General features: G+C 34.7%; 1 protein-coding gene across 1 annotated transcript in view; it reads left to right on the plus strand.

Annotated features, from left to right (window-relative positions):
• The first annotated feature begins 74 nt into the window (after positions 1-74).
• The window catches only part of Gabra1 (gamma-aminobutyric acid (GABA) A receptor, alpha 1), a 53326-nt gene continuing 40143 nt past the window's right edge, over positions 75-13257 (plus strand). The window contains exons 1-3 of the mRNA XM_005376276.1: positions 75-156; positions 1833-1921; positions 5269-5381. Coding sequence (XP_005376333.1) covers positions 1848-1921; positions 5269-5381 — 187 coding nt within the window. The 5' untranslated portion in view covers positions 75-156; positions 1833-1847. The remainder of the gene's footprint in view (positions 157-1832; positions 1922-5268; positions 5382-13257) is intronic.

Raw genomic sequence — 13257 nt, forward strand, 5'->3', positions numbered from 1 at the left:
TTTTTTTTTAGTGGACGCTGCTGAAATGCCCTCTGCTGTGGGGGGGTCTCTCCCATTCTGAACAGGAAAAACTCAACTCATTATTTGATGTGGACGGCAGGGGGTCTGGGTGTTTGGAGTGTGTGTGTCTGGATGGGAGATTGAAGGTGGAAAAGGGTAAGGAGGCAGCTCCGTGTTTCCTTAAACTATTATGTTTGTATTTGCAAGAAACTTTCTTGCTCTATTGAAGTGCCATGCTAGGTTTATTTTTCTCTTTTTAAAAATATAAGAGGAGGGCAAAACGTTATGGTTTCTTGCTTTGGGGTTTTTGTTTGGATTTCTTTCTCCCTTCAGGAGTTTCCTCTTTTTATAAAGAGGAACACAAATTAGCAGGGCTAAGAGAAGTGGTTTTCCCTTTTCTAACAGACGTTAAAGATTAATGGAAGGGTACGTTATAATCGTGACATTTAGATGCAATATTTTAACATAATGATATTTATCCGAGATTGCTTGTTGTATTCTACTCATCTGTGTCAAAACCAGTCACTAAATTAAATAAGAGCTATGTGAGGCTCACAGTTCTTATCTGTACACCATTGCTCTCCAAACACATTAATTATGTTTCGTTGCTTACAAGCTTGTTTTTAATGGCTTTCACTGATTTGAAATGATCCCTGAGAGTGTGGAAAGCATTTGGTAGATATATTTAAAGGCATACCACATTGAATTATAGAGTTTTTGTTAAAATATGATTTAAAATATGTGTGTATCTTCAGGAAAGTGCTAACAAATACCTTTAACTATGCTATGATGGAATTAATTGCGGCACATTGAAGGAAAATGTTACCATATCTGCTCCTTAGACAGGTAGGGTACTGCATATCCAAAACCAGCTCCACATATTGGTTAAGCATACATTTAATTCTACAAGGCTTCTACACTTCTCCGTTTCTCCAGGATCCCAGCATCAAGTCTAAATCCAACAATCGGGTCCTGATTGATTGCACTTTACCTAAGAGGAAAAAGAAATCCTTTCTCATGCAAAAGCTAAGCATCCCTGCTTCCATGTGTTTGAGATGAAATATTTTCTAACAGCAACCTAGCAGAACTGGGGGATTGAGAGATATGTGTGGGCATGTTTATGTGCATTTATGTGTGTGTGGTTTGTATGTACGAGAGAGAGATCAGCACATGGCTTGACTATAAAGTATGTCCCTTAGCCTCACAGAAGCATTAGTGAGCATATTTAACAAGGCAATCACAGGCAGAGAATAGAAACACGACTTTGGTAATCAACAGTGTGTTTCCAATGGTCTTTATGAAGAGATAATGCAGTTGCTTCTGACGGCAAGGTACCATCCAGAATTCAGAGACGAATTCAGTCAACAGGGCATGTTAAGCTGCCACATTCTACCTCCAAATGTCTTTTTCATTTCAGACATTAGCTAAAATATTTCAAAGCAGAGTTGAGTGATGGGGGTTCAAATCAGAAAGGTGAAAAATTTTAGATAGTAAACAACAAGAAGAGGATAAAGCAAACTGTAATAAATTATAACACCTAGAGAAATAAACTCATATTTTTTATGTAGAGCAGTACTGTCACCTAAAGCATTTCAACTTGTACTCTTTGACAGAAGAAATTAAGGTGCTAATGCACTTTTGAATGGAGGAATGGGAAGAAAAAGTGGAGAATGGATGGTCCAGGTTTCCATTGCTTCCAATGAGGTGTCGTATTCCAGTGAGGTCATTTCCTGACTTCAAAGCATTCATCTGAACTGCCTCAGTCAGCCCTAGTGATTCTAACCTGATGTTTCTTGCAAGACACATTGATCTCTACTTATTCTACTTTTCAGCTGCTCAAGCCCGCGATGAAGAAAAGTCCGGGTCTCTCTGACTATCTTTGGGCCTGGACCCTCCTTCTGAGCACGTTGACTGGAAGAAGGTGGGGGCACTTTATTTTCAATCTGCATGGGAATTTCTGTAACTTTTCATTTATTCCTTCAGGGGGAAGAAAATTGTCTACAGATGAATTCATGACTAAGGGAATTTAAAAACAAAACCAACACCTTAGCTGCTATAAAATTCCAGCTAAGAATAAAGAAGAATAGAATGAAAAACTAACCATCTTATTGAGTGTTAGTTACACACTTAAACCACTGGGATTAATTCAACATTTAAGTCGTAAATTGAACTTTTCACTATTCAGTTATAACTGAACAAAACACGCAGTTTCTCAGTTCATGGAAAAAGCTACCCCAAATAACGTCTGCATACTATATGTAAGTTGATTCTCTAAAACAAAATTTCTAGCCAGTTGTAAAGATCATACAGTAAATTGGGAATATATGAAGGGGGAAAGTCTAAAATAATATTTTCAATTTGACAGTCTTAAAATCTGTAAATGCTTGTGCATATTATGCTTTGAAGCCATTTTTGTATAACCAAGAGAGGAGAACATAGTAGAAAAACATTTAAAATATTAGGTTAAATTGAACTTCTCTAATTAAGCATAATTATTATGCAGACAAGTTATTAGAAATAATTTAATAAGTTTAAGCATATTCAAAATATTTCCTAATGATCCAATCAAGAATACATGATGTTATCGTTGCAACTATATGAACGACCAAATAACTTAAATTCCTCTTTATGTGCTTTAAACTGTTTTGTATAACCTGTTCCTATGGCTCATAAAATATTAACTATATTAAAAAGAAAAAACAAACCTAGGATTTGTCAAGTGTAACAACTCTTAGGAGTTAAGGAAAAGAGATGAACTAGCCTGGAAAGATATATAAATTTATGAGGACAGATTTTTAAATTAAGAAGTTATGTGTTGTTTTCTCCTATTGTGCATAGTTAACACTGACTACCATATGAACAATTATTTTCAGGTACTCTTAATTTGAGTTCTTCCGCTGTTGAAAAATTATATCAAGTGTTACTATTGCAATGACCTGTAGATGGAGGTAGTGCGCAGTGTTTTATTACATAGTGGTTCATATGGAATCAAAATCAGGTAACATAACTGACATTTCTCTTCAAAATATGTATTCGATTTAAGAAACACTACATTGCCTAAGTAGTATATGTATTTATAAGTATGTATTCCTAAACAAATAATCTTGCTCATTTTCCTAGGTTTCTTCTCTGGCAATTACAATTTGACACAGTAAATTAAAAGTGAACAGATTAAAAACTCACATAAAAGAAAGATTTCCATTCCAATGAGATAGCAGAACTAGTCTTCTTGGGGAAGGGGGAATCGCTTTTGACACATGTAACCCAATGCAAACAATTGGTAAAAGCAAAATTTATAAGACAAAACCTGAGAGAAAAGCATTTGCTGTAATTTGCGTAAGTGTTTAAAGTATAGGGAACACAGGTAAAAGACACCCCATATTCCATAGATTGGGTAACAATCTAGCTGCACTGTGCCATGTCATCCCATTGCATTTCTTCTCCCTTTTTGATTATTGCTTTCTGCTTTAGAATTCTCTAGCAGGAGCTCTTCACAACGCAAGGTGTGCTAGCGGTTCTTTTCCATTTTTATTAAAATGACCTTCCAATATCCTTGAAAGATGCAAGCATGGCAGTTGCTTTTGTGACAATGAGTTTTTACACATAACTGCATCAAGAAAACTATTTTTGCATTACTGCTGTCATCTGCAACTGATATATACTGGAAGATGCAGAGCTCATTGAAAATTTGATTTAAAAAAATATCAAGAGGTTTAATTTTACCAAAGAAGAGTAAACCCTCAATCTGTGTGACATTAATGTTGAATGTAGCAGAATAAAACATTGTTCCATAGGAACACACTTTATATATTTAATGTCATGGGTAGCTTGTAGGCATTCTAATTTATTAAACTAAAACTTTACCAGAAAAGCATCCACTGCCTGTTGTCAATGCAAAGTAATTACATGCAAAAGTTTGTTTTTGAAATGAAAATCTGAGTATAGCTCTTTTCCTGTCAGATAAGTGAATTGTGGTTAAAAAAGTTACTAATTTTGTTACATTTCTCAATAATATAAATATATGAGAGGAAGCAAAAACATCCATTAAGGAGAAAATATGAGAGATTTGTGGCAGCTTCTCAGTCTGTGCCCTGTGTTTATTGTTCATTGTACTCAAGGTCAGAGCTTCTGGTGAAGTGTGTCAGTGAGTGTGATCCTCTCTATGATTAAAAGTGCTTTTCTCAAAGGATTTTGAAGGTGTCTTGAGAATCATTCCATAAAGTCTTATTCATGGAACACAGATATTAATATGACTTAGACAGGAAATAGTATTTGAACTAAGAGGCTGAAAATCAAAGACTAGTTAATAATGATGGTAAAACACATCAGCTACTTTCTCAATCAGTAAGATCTGAATAGGAATACTTTTTCCTATATAGAAAAATTGAAAAAAGTTTTAGCCTAAAAGTTGACAAAACTTCATTTCTGGATCAGATTTGCTCACAAACTACAGCATAATCTTAAGTAACATCCTGAAACTGTAATGGTTTAGAGAGCTATAAATTAAAGGCATTGAACCTGATCTTTTCCAAGGATTTCTCTCTGTCTGACACAAGAAATGATGAAATTCAATTTTTAGATTTGAATAAAAACATTTAAAAATCAGATAATAAATCTTATAAGGATGGAAACAATTTCACCTTGATTCAAAACATAATTAACTTAAGAAATATGTTTCATCTGTTTCTCACGAATTATCTTAAAAGGACAACAAAGAAATCAAAGCAGAGCTGTAGGAGGTGGGTGAGAAAAGGATGTTAAAAGGGTAAAAACAGAGTGTTTTGAGAAGTTAATTTAAAACCAAAAGTATGAGCTGAGTTGTAACTCACATAGATGTGTGTGTGTGTATATATACATACACACACACACACACACACATATATATATATATATATATATTTTTTTTAACTTGGGAAGAACTTTTCTAGACTTTTTTTCCTAGCTTGTGTTAACAGTCTTGCTTGCTCTGAGAAGATACTGTATACACTAAAATATAATATACACTTCAAAAATTCAAAAAGTAAGGACACAAAACTCATTTTGCATTATTTTCCTTTCAGATTTAGAAATATTATTATAAAGAGCCTCACACTGATGAAGAAAAATATGAGAAAATGGCAAGAGCTAAAATATGGGATTTTTAAAAATTGCCAGAATTTTCAAAGACTTGATAGAAAGTAGGAACATTTAGAGAAGTTTTTAACTAGCGAAGGATTTTAGGTGAAGTGGATATAACCTTTACAGTGCTTCTCGTTATGCTTACCCTAGCTCTGCACAGCCTTCCGTGCAAGATGAACTTAAAGACAATACCACTGTCTTCACCAGGATTTTGGATCGACTCCTAGATGGTTATGACAACCGCCTTAGGCCAGGATTGGGAGGCAAGTGACTTTATTATATTTTTCTTTTAGAGAACAGTATTAAGAAGTCTTCACCATTATAATCTTGCTTTCCCCAACAGTGATCATCACATGAAAATGGGAGCCTGAAGTTTTAAAATGTATTTTTAATCGATTGCTCAATGTCAGCTCAATTTACCGTAGTAATTTTGTGCACATAACTATGTGTACTGGGAGACAGTCACATAACGTGACACAGTGCTTTCTGTCTAAAATTTGATACTATGTGGACAAGTGGGGGTAATATTCTCCTTTGCAGACTGCATCAACTTTACCTGGCACTGCTACGCTTGCACTGAGTTCAAATAAAACGTTTCTATTTCTATTGCTTAAATATTTATTTTGAAGCTCAGCATGGTGGTGCACACTTGTCATTCCAATGCTTAGAAAGCTGAGGCAGGAAAAATAACAGGGAGATCCAATGCAGCCCGGGTTAAGTAGTGAGTTCAAGGTCAGCCAAACTACATAAAGAGACCCTGTCTCACAAAACAGAAGATGAACATTTCTTGTGGTGTGTTACACATGGATATTCTATTCTGAGCTAGATTACCACTGCCTCTAGGGTCAATGGGAAATGAGATAGATACAGCTGTTTTTTTAAACCACGCTCGAGTTTACATTCTAGTTTTCAGTATGAAAATCTTATTTCTCTTGGCATATCAATTAATCAATTGTACTGATACATTTCCACTTATGAAGAAAATAAAACTTAATATTACATAAACATACATAACAATATTTACATAGTTCTAGAAATGGCACGCACATTTGAATAATCCTTGAATAAAATTATAAAGCTCTTTTATTTAAACAAAGTTTAATGAAACAACATAAAAATATTGATCTTAGAGAAAAACAAGTGAGGCAAGCCAATAAATTATAGTTCGTAGTTGCAGGAGGATCCAGCATTATGATTATGATTCTCAGCTACAGCTAATACTGCACCTTTTCTAACGCACTTGTAGAAACTACTTAATAGCATTATCTAAATAGGAATGGAATGCCAATATTAAGGAAACCACTTCTTCTTCACTTAGCATAGATAAGTAAAGAATAAGAAGCTTAAGTATTCAAACAGATTTTGCAACTGAATGGTTGTAGGAATTTAGAGTCATTTTAAAAATACTTTCTAAAGTGTAGCCACGTGGATGGGCATCATGAGTCTGTTTTGAAGCTGTCAAGAGGAACAACCCTGTCACAGTCACTACTGGAATATATGCCACAGATCTGGGCTCATGTCCTTTCTTACCAGTTTCAAACAATCATCTTAAGATAGCTATACGAATTTCTTCAAGTTCTACTTCTACTTAGCTTTTATTTGAGTTCTTAATAAAAAGAATCTTGAAGTTGCCAGCTGTGGGGACAGGTGCCTAGATTACCAGTTACTCTGGAATCTGTGGCCAGAGGATCCTCTGAACCCGGGTGTTCAAAGCCAGCATGAGTAACATAGGGAGCCTCTCTCTGTCTCTCTCTGTCTCTGTCTCTGTCTCTGTCTCTGTCTCTGTGTCTGTCTCTGTCTCTGTCTCTCTGTCTTTCTCTCTCTCTTTCTGTCTCTCAGCAAAAAACAGAAAGAAAAGAAAAAAGAAGGGAGAGGAAGGGCATAAGGAGGGAAGGGAGAGAGAGGAAGGAAGGGAGGAACAGAACTCTTTACGCAAAGAGAAGTGGTCATAAAGTGGAGAGCGTAATTGTTTCCACAATGTATTAATATAATGTCTGTGTATATATAAACATCTGGTTTGGCTCCAGGGAAGTAGTCTCAACTCACAAAATTTGAAATAAATTACAAAGGCTGTTGATAGGGGAGGGATGTCCAAAAAGAAGAAACAGGTTATTGATGTAAGCTTTCAAAAATCAATACTCGTGGAAGGACTGATAAAAATGAATGATTCCTTATTTAATGTCTTTCTTGCTTATAACAACAATTTTTATACAAAGAAAAATTATAAAATGTATCTAAAACCTTTATCTTCATCCTAATTTAGTGGTAAACCCTATTTACCATTTTAATGTGAGTATATAAATATCCCCTGAAAGATTTGTGTGTAGCTTTCAGTGTGTTGAAGAATTTTACAAACACACACAATTTCCCTAGCATCAGCTGTGTTGTCATATTGTTATTTGGGGTAGAAATAACAAGATTTAACTGCTAATTTTTGTCTAATTGCATAAAACTCTTTGACAAGACATATATATAGTAACTCATTATTTGAATGCACTCTAAGCAGGAAGTATTTGAACTAGTCCTTCTGTGGATACTAGAAACTAGAGATCTATGGACATTGTAGATGTATTTGTAGCTTAAAAATAGGCTAAAAACTTCATTTTCAATACATATGATGGTGGAAAATTGGATTACAGGAATGACTGTACTTATTTATCTTCAACATTATTATTTTTGAATCTATTATTTATCCATTTAATCTATGAAAATAACAAGTAAACAACAGAGCAGAAGTAGTCATTGTCCAAAAAATAGATTAGGTATATCCTTTTACACTGAAATGAATATGATATGCTGTACTAATAGAGAATTCCAGAACTTGAGAAAACTACTTTTAAAAATGGATGTACTTTAGTCTTTATTAAAGGTTTTTTGATTTATTTTTATATTTCTTATTCCTGGAAACATTGACTTACAGGATATGATGAATATTAAAACAAAGTAAAAAGTAGCTCCTCAAATGTTTCCTATATTTCTATGTTAAATATTTTCCAGGATTATAATAGAATTAAATGTGTTAAGTTTGAGAATTTCATAATGTTTTATTATTACTAAACTTAGTATTTATATTTTTGGAGTACATTTTTAATCTTTAAGTGTGGCATTTGCTTCCTAGAGATATCATCAATATTTTTATGTTTTCAGAATACATCTGTCACTAAAGAACTACAGTTTAAACCCTAAATATTATACTAAGACATTGCTAAAAATACAATCAACCACAGAATTACAGAAAAATGTTAACGCCATTGATTGTTGACTGATATGTTAAAATTATCTTACATTTTTTCTTCAGGATTATTTAATTTCCTTGCTCTTACCACAAAGTTTTGGTAACTTAACTATGACATGAATTCCAGTAAATCCTTTTTTTTTTTTGAGATACAAACCATTTACTTTCAGATAAAAAAAGTATATTTGGAGGAAATGTTCTAAAGATTCATTTGCTCATAGGGAGGAAAAGTTTCCTCCGAGTAAGTTCATGATCACAGCTCCACTAACTTCCTCCTACAAAAGAAAGTGGCCCACTGTCTTCTTTATTGTAATGAAAGTCTGACTTCATAAAAACAACATTCTGTATAAAGTAGGAATTTTTTCTGAAAATACTCAGAAAATAGAAAATAATGATATGCTGAGTCTTCAGACTAAGATAAGAATTTCTGCTATTTGCAAATTTATCACGACTCTGTTTTTAGAAACACACATTGCCTCAGAAGGTACAGTACTTATTTAACAGGGTATGAGCCTTGCGTTCAATAATAGGAAACAAAACATATAATGCAGTTGATCCAGATGATAGAAACCAGTTTGCAAGTGTTGCTACACTATTTGAAGAGGTTACATTCTCAAGGCCAAGAGGCATCCTGAGAAAATGAGAACAAAAGGATAACGACAAGAGATACTCTAAAAGGGCGTTTTCAAGGACAGAAGAATAAAAATATATTAGAACATGTAGAACTTTAGAAGTTTAATATGCTCAACTCAAAAATATGAAGAGAAAAATAAGCCACGTTCATAGCTGAAGTACAAAGTAAATGAAAAAAACCTTCAAATACACTTGAATTAAAATTATCAGGAGACAGAAAACACAAATCCAAATTGTGGATAATTGTTTAATTCCTTCTTATTTACAATCTCTTTCTTTGCTGACAAGATAGGGAGGGTTGCTTCTTCTTGCAGCTAGGAGCTGAAAAATGTTTGTCTAAAAATGCTTGTTTAATGCACCTTCAGTACAAAAAAAATGTAGTTGGGGAAAAGAAATGTAAAAGTCAGTAAAACAGGAAAATGAAAAAATAAGGTTTAAGAGCAAAGGAGAGGGAAAAAGAAGGACAGAAGATAAACAGTGAGGGGGGAGGCGTGGCCAAGGTGACACAGAGGAGCAGAATTCACGGCAAAGGAGAGGAACAGATCCCTGAGAGGGGGAAGAGGCAATGCTTCTTCGGATAAAAGCAAAAATCCTCCTTTCGTTTTCAATCAAGACCAAATTAAAAGGCACCTGAGAACATTCATTTTTCCAGTTTTCTGCTAATTACTTGTGGAGAGAATAAACGATGAACACTTGGATGTTCTCTAGCTTTCTAAAACACTAAATAACACTCCTGCTGAGCTACACCTACCTGGGTGAAATCTGATTCAATTTCGTATTGAGTCCTCCCAACAGTCTGTGAAGAGGAAAACAAAATCCATAGCTGAGATCAAAGGTTAGTCCTGAAGGAAGAGTTCAGGTTTTTAAGGAAGAATAAAACCCTTCCAGTGGCCTTCTTTCCTTCTTTTCTGGCCCGTGTTTACCAGCTACACTTCACAATGGCCTAAAATTCCCAGGTGAGCCAGCGTGATGAAGTTTACTGTGCAGGTAACATCATTAAACTAAAGGCTTCTCCTGCCCTCTGTCCACAAGATTTCTTAACCATGTAGCTTTCAAAGGACAGATTCATAGATAAATTCATCTCACTTCTTTGGAAACAAATTAGGGCACATCCATTTTTAACCGGAACAAAAATAGGATGGATTTGAAGGAATAAAATCCTGACTGAGGCACAGTTTCCTGTTCTTGTTAGTTATTGGAAATATGGTTATAATTTCTACATTCAGTTTAAAATTTAGTCCCAATAAATAATGCATTGGATGATGGATGCCTCTCAAAGATTTTACCAAACCACATAAATAAAGATGGCCAAGGAAAGAAACATACATACCCCTGATAAGACCACTCCGGACAGATGGGTGAAGAAGTAGAGGTAAAGACACATAGACAGGAGAGTCCATAGCGAGAGGACTTTATCCCCGCTATGTACTTAACAATATTTAGATAAAGCTTTTTTTTTGAAATATAAGTGTTGTAGATTTAAATGATTTGGTTTTGGGAGTTTTGTTCTGGTTTTATTTAAGGAAATCTGTAAAATTGAGAGCTGAAATCTAAGCAATTAATAAGAAACATCAGTGGGGCTGGGGATTTAGCTCAGTGGCACAGCACCTTCCTGGCAAGCACAAGGTCATGAGTTCGATTCCTGGTACCAGAAAAAAAAGAAACATCAGTGAGAACATTTGCAACTGGAGTTTCCCTTCAAGTTTTTTTTTAATCACTAACACATTATTTAAAAAATAACTTATACCTGTAAGTTGACTTATGCTTTAATATATAGTAAGCTCTGGGTTAGGTTTTGAGAGATTGTTTGTGAGTCAGATTTGTTCATAGGTCCAACAGAGTGAGCCTTATATGCTTTGGACAGAAATGTACGATGTAAAACATAAAAAATTCATATGCTCCATGATCTTGTTCTTTAGAATTGTGCCAATGGTTGAACGATAAGCGATGTCTACCATCTTTTCCCTCAGTGCAGTCTCTCTGTTTCCATGGTTTTGCACTTCTTAGCAGCCCCCTCCACGTCACCACTGCATTTCCTCTTCCTCCCAGACACCCTGGGCCCTGACTGAGCACTGCACTACTGTACACTGTCACACTGTACTGTAAGCAACAGCAGCACAACTGTGATAGCATCCAGCAGATGTGTGAGCTACTTCTGCAACTTGTTCGAATCTAGGAATGCTCCTGATGCGAGGCCTATTAGTATCTGTAAAAGTTTGAAACTTGAATGTTCCTAAATTGGGATCTAACTGTAATTTGCCTAATCTCTGATTATTCATGTCCTCATCAAACCACTGGACTAACTGTTAACCCCATGATTCCAAGAGATCTCATCTTTAAGACAGAAGAAACCAAAACTCTTCTAAAATTCTCTACTCCTGGCAAAATGACATTGGCATATAAGGGAGTTAGCTTGCTTCTGCGGTTGTGTTTCTTAATGTAAAAATAAGAAAACAGTAAAACATTGAAAGTGTGATAAAAAAGTATATTGATTTTGTGAAATTTTGTGCCATTTAGTAAAGCATATTCATGAGAGAGTACAGTACAGTCTCTAAACCTTCTAAACTAAACTTTTTGGGTTGCTGGGAGTGCAACCCAAAACCTATTTATTCATCGCAAAGTGCCAGCACTGCAATTAAACCTGAATACTGAGGTTTCAGTCTAGAAAAAACAACTTTTATGTGATGCTGGACTGCTGGGGTGACTGACTTGGCTTGCACGCTGATAGAGAGAAGGCTTTGCATGCTCCCTGCGGCATGTGGGCCATAGGTTCACCACCACTGTATATACCTTTTAAAATTTAAATTTGTGTTGCTATTAGATGCCTATTATTCATGAAAACTTTATTATTATTTTGAATTCTGTGTGATAAGATTAGAGACAAAAACTGTCTTCATGTTTAACCAATGTTTAAATATAACACATCATATTAATACTGACAAAACAGAATTTCAAAAGAGAGAGGACAGGTTATTCTGTCATACTGTGATAATGTTAGATAAAATAAAAAGGTTCCACTGAAAATATAAAGAAAAAGGTTTGGGATACCCAATAAATTTTCCAGCTTGTTATATTTATTTTATCAGAAAATGTTCCTCAGTTTTGTATTTTGAAATGTTCCTTTTGGAATCCTTCCTTTTAATTTACAAAATTTTATGTGGTTATTTTAATGCAAAGTATGCAGCAAATGCACAGAATTGGGGCAATTCAACTCATTTCCACAGAAATACTATATTTTGAGATTCCATAACCTAGTCGAATTTTAGAGAAAAGACAGACAGCTACCAAAAGCTCAGGAGGAACTTTTTAAATGAACAGAAAGCACCTTTGAACCTCCACTTGCTAAGATGTCCAGTCCTATTTTGAATCCTACTTGTCTGAGGAATCCAGCCTCGATCCCCCAAACCATGGTCTAGCATGTTTACAAAACCACCTGCTCTCATCTGCCCTGTTGTGTAGAAGTGGTCTTCCTGATCGGTGCTCAGAATCCTCCGAATAAGATAAGACTTGGCTGGGGAGACTGCACTCCAGTTATACAGGCCGATCTTAGTAAGTGGCTGCAGTTTATTTTTTGTGCAACTACTCTTTCATCTCCCATCCTGGTCCTAGTATGAATCTGGAATTTTTAAAAGAACATTTTCTATAGATTATTGCTTTTTATGACAGCAACTGTATTCTGTGTTTAAAAAAAAATGATGTGTTCTGGAGATAACAGTCTCATTGTTAATCAACACAGACTGTGTTTTCTAGAAAATGTAACAGAAAACAAGATCTTATGTAATGGAATATTCCTCTAGATCTTTATACTATATTAAATAAATATTACATTATTTTCAGATAACTAAAATAATCTAATAGGAAACAGGATGTCTTAAAGTTACAATAAGTTACATAATTTAAATCCCATTTTATACAGACTCCCCAAATCATTCTTCCAACCACACCTCCCATAAGGTTAGCACTGATGTGTAGAAAAATCTCATATAATAAGGAAAGGCGGGAGAAGTTTCTCGGTAGAAATAGGATAAAAGTCTGTTGTAATTAAGTTGACCTTTTTTCCTTGGAAATACTTGTGTCATTAGAATGCTGGGACTCTGAAAATAAAAAAAGTGTCTGGAATTGATCATATATCTTGAAACCCGACTTTCTATCTATATCCAGATTTAGTAGCAAACTACATTTAAAATGAAGTAGTTTTACACATCAACTAAGAGAGAGTGGCTTTCAATTTCTCTGAGGTAGTAAGAAAATAGAAGTCAAGGACAGGGAGC

This window comes from Chinchilla lanigera, unplaced genomic scaffold (genome assembly GCF_000276665.1).
Source record: "Chinchilla lanigera isolate Chin_1 unplaced genomic scaffold, ChiLan1.0 scaffold00007, whole genome shotgun sequence".
Taxonomy (NCBI): Eukaryota; Metazoa; Chordata; class Mammalia; order Rodentia; family Chinchillidae; genus Chinchilla; species Chinchilla lanigera.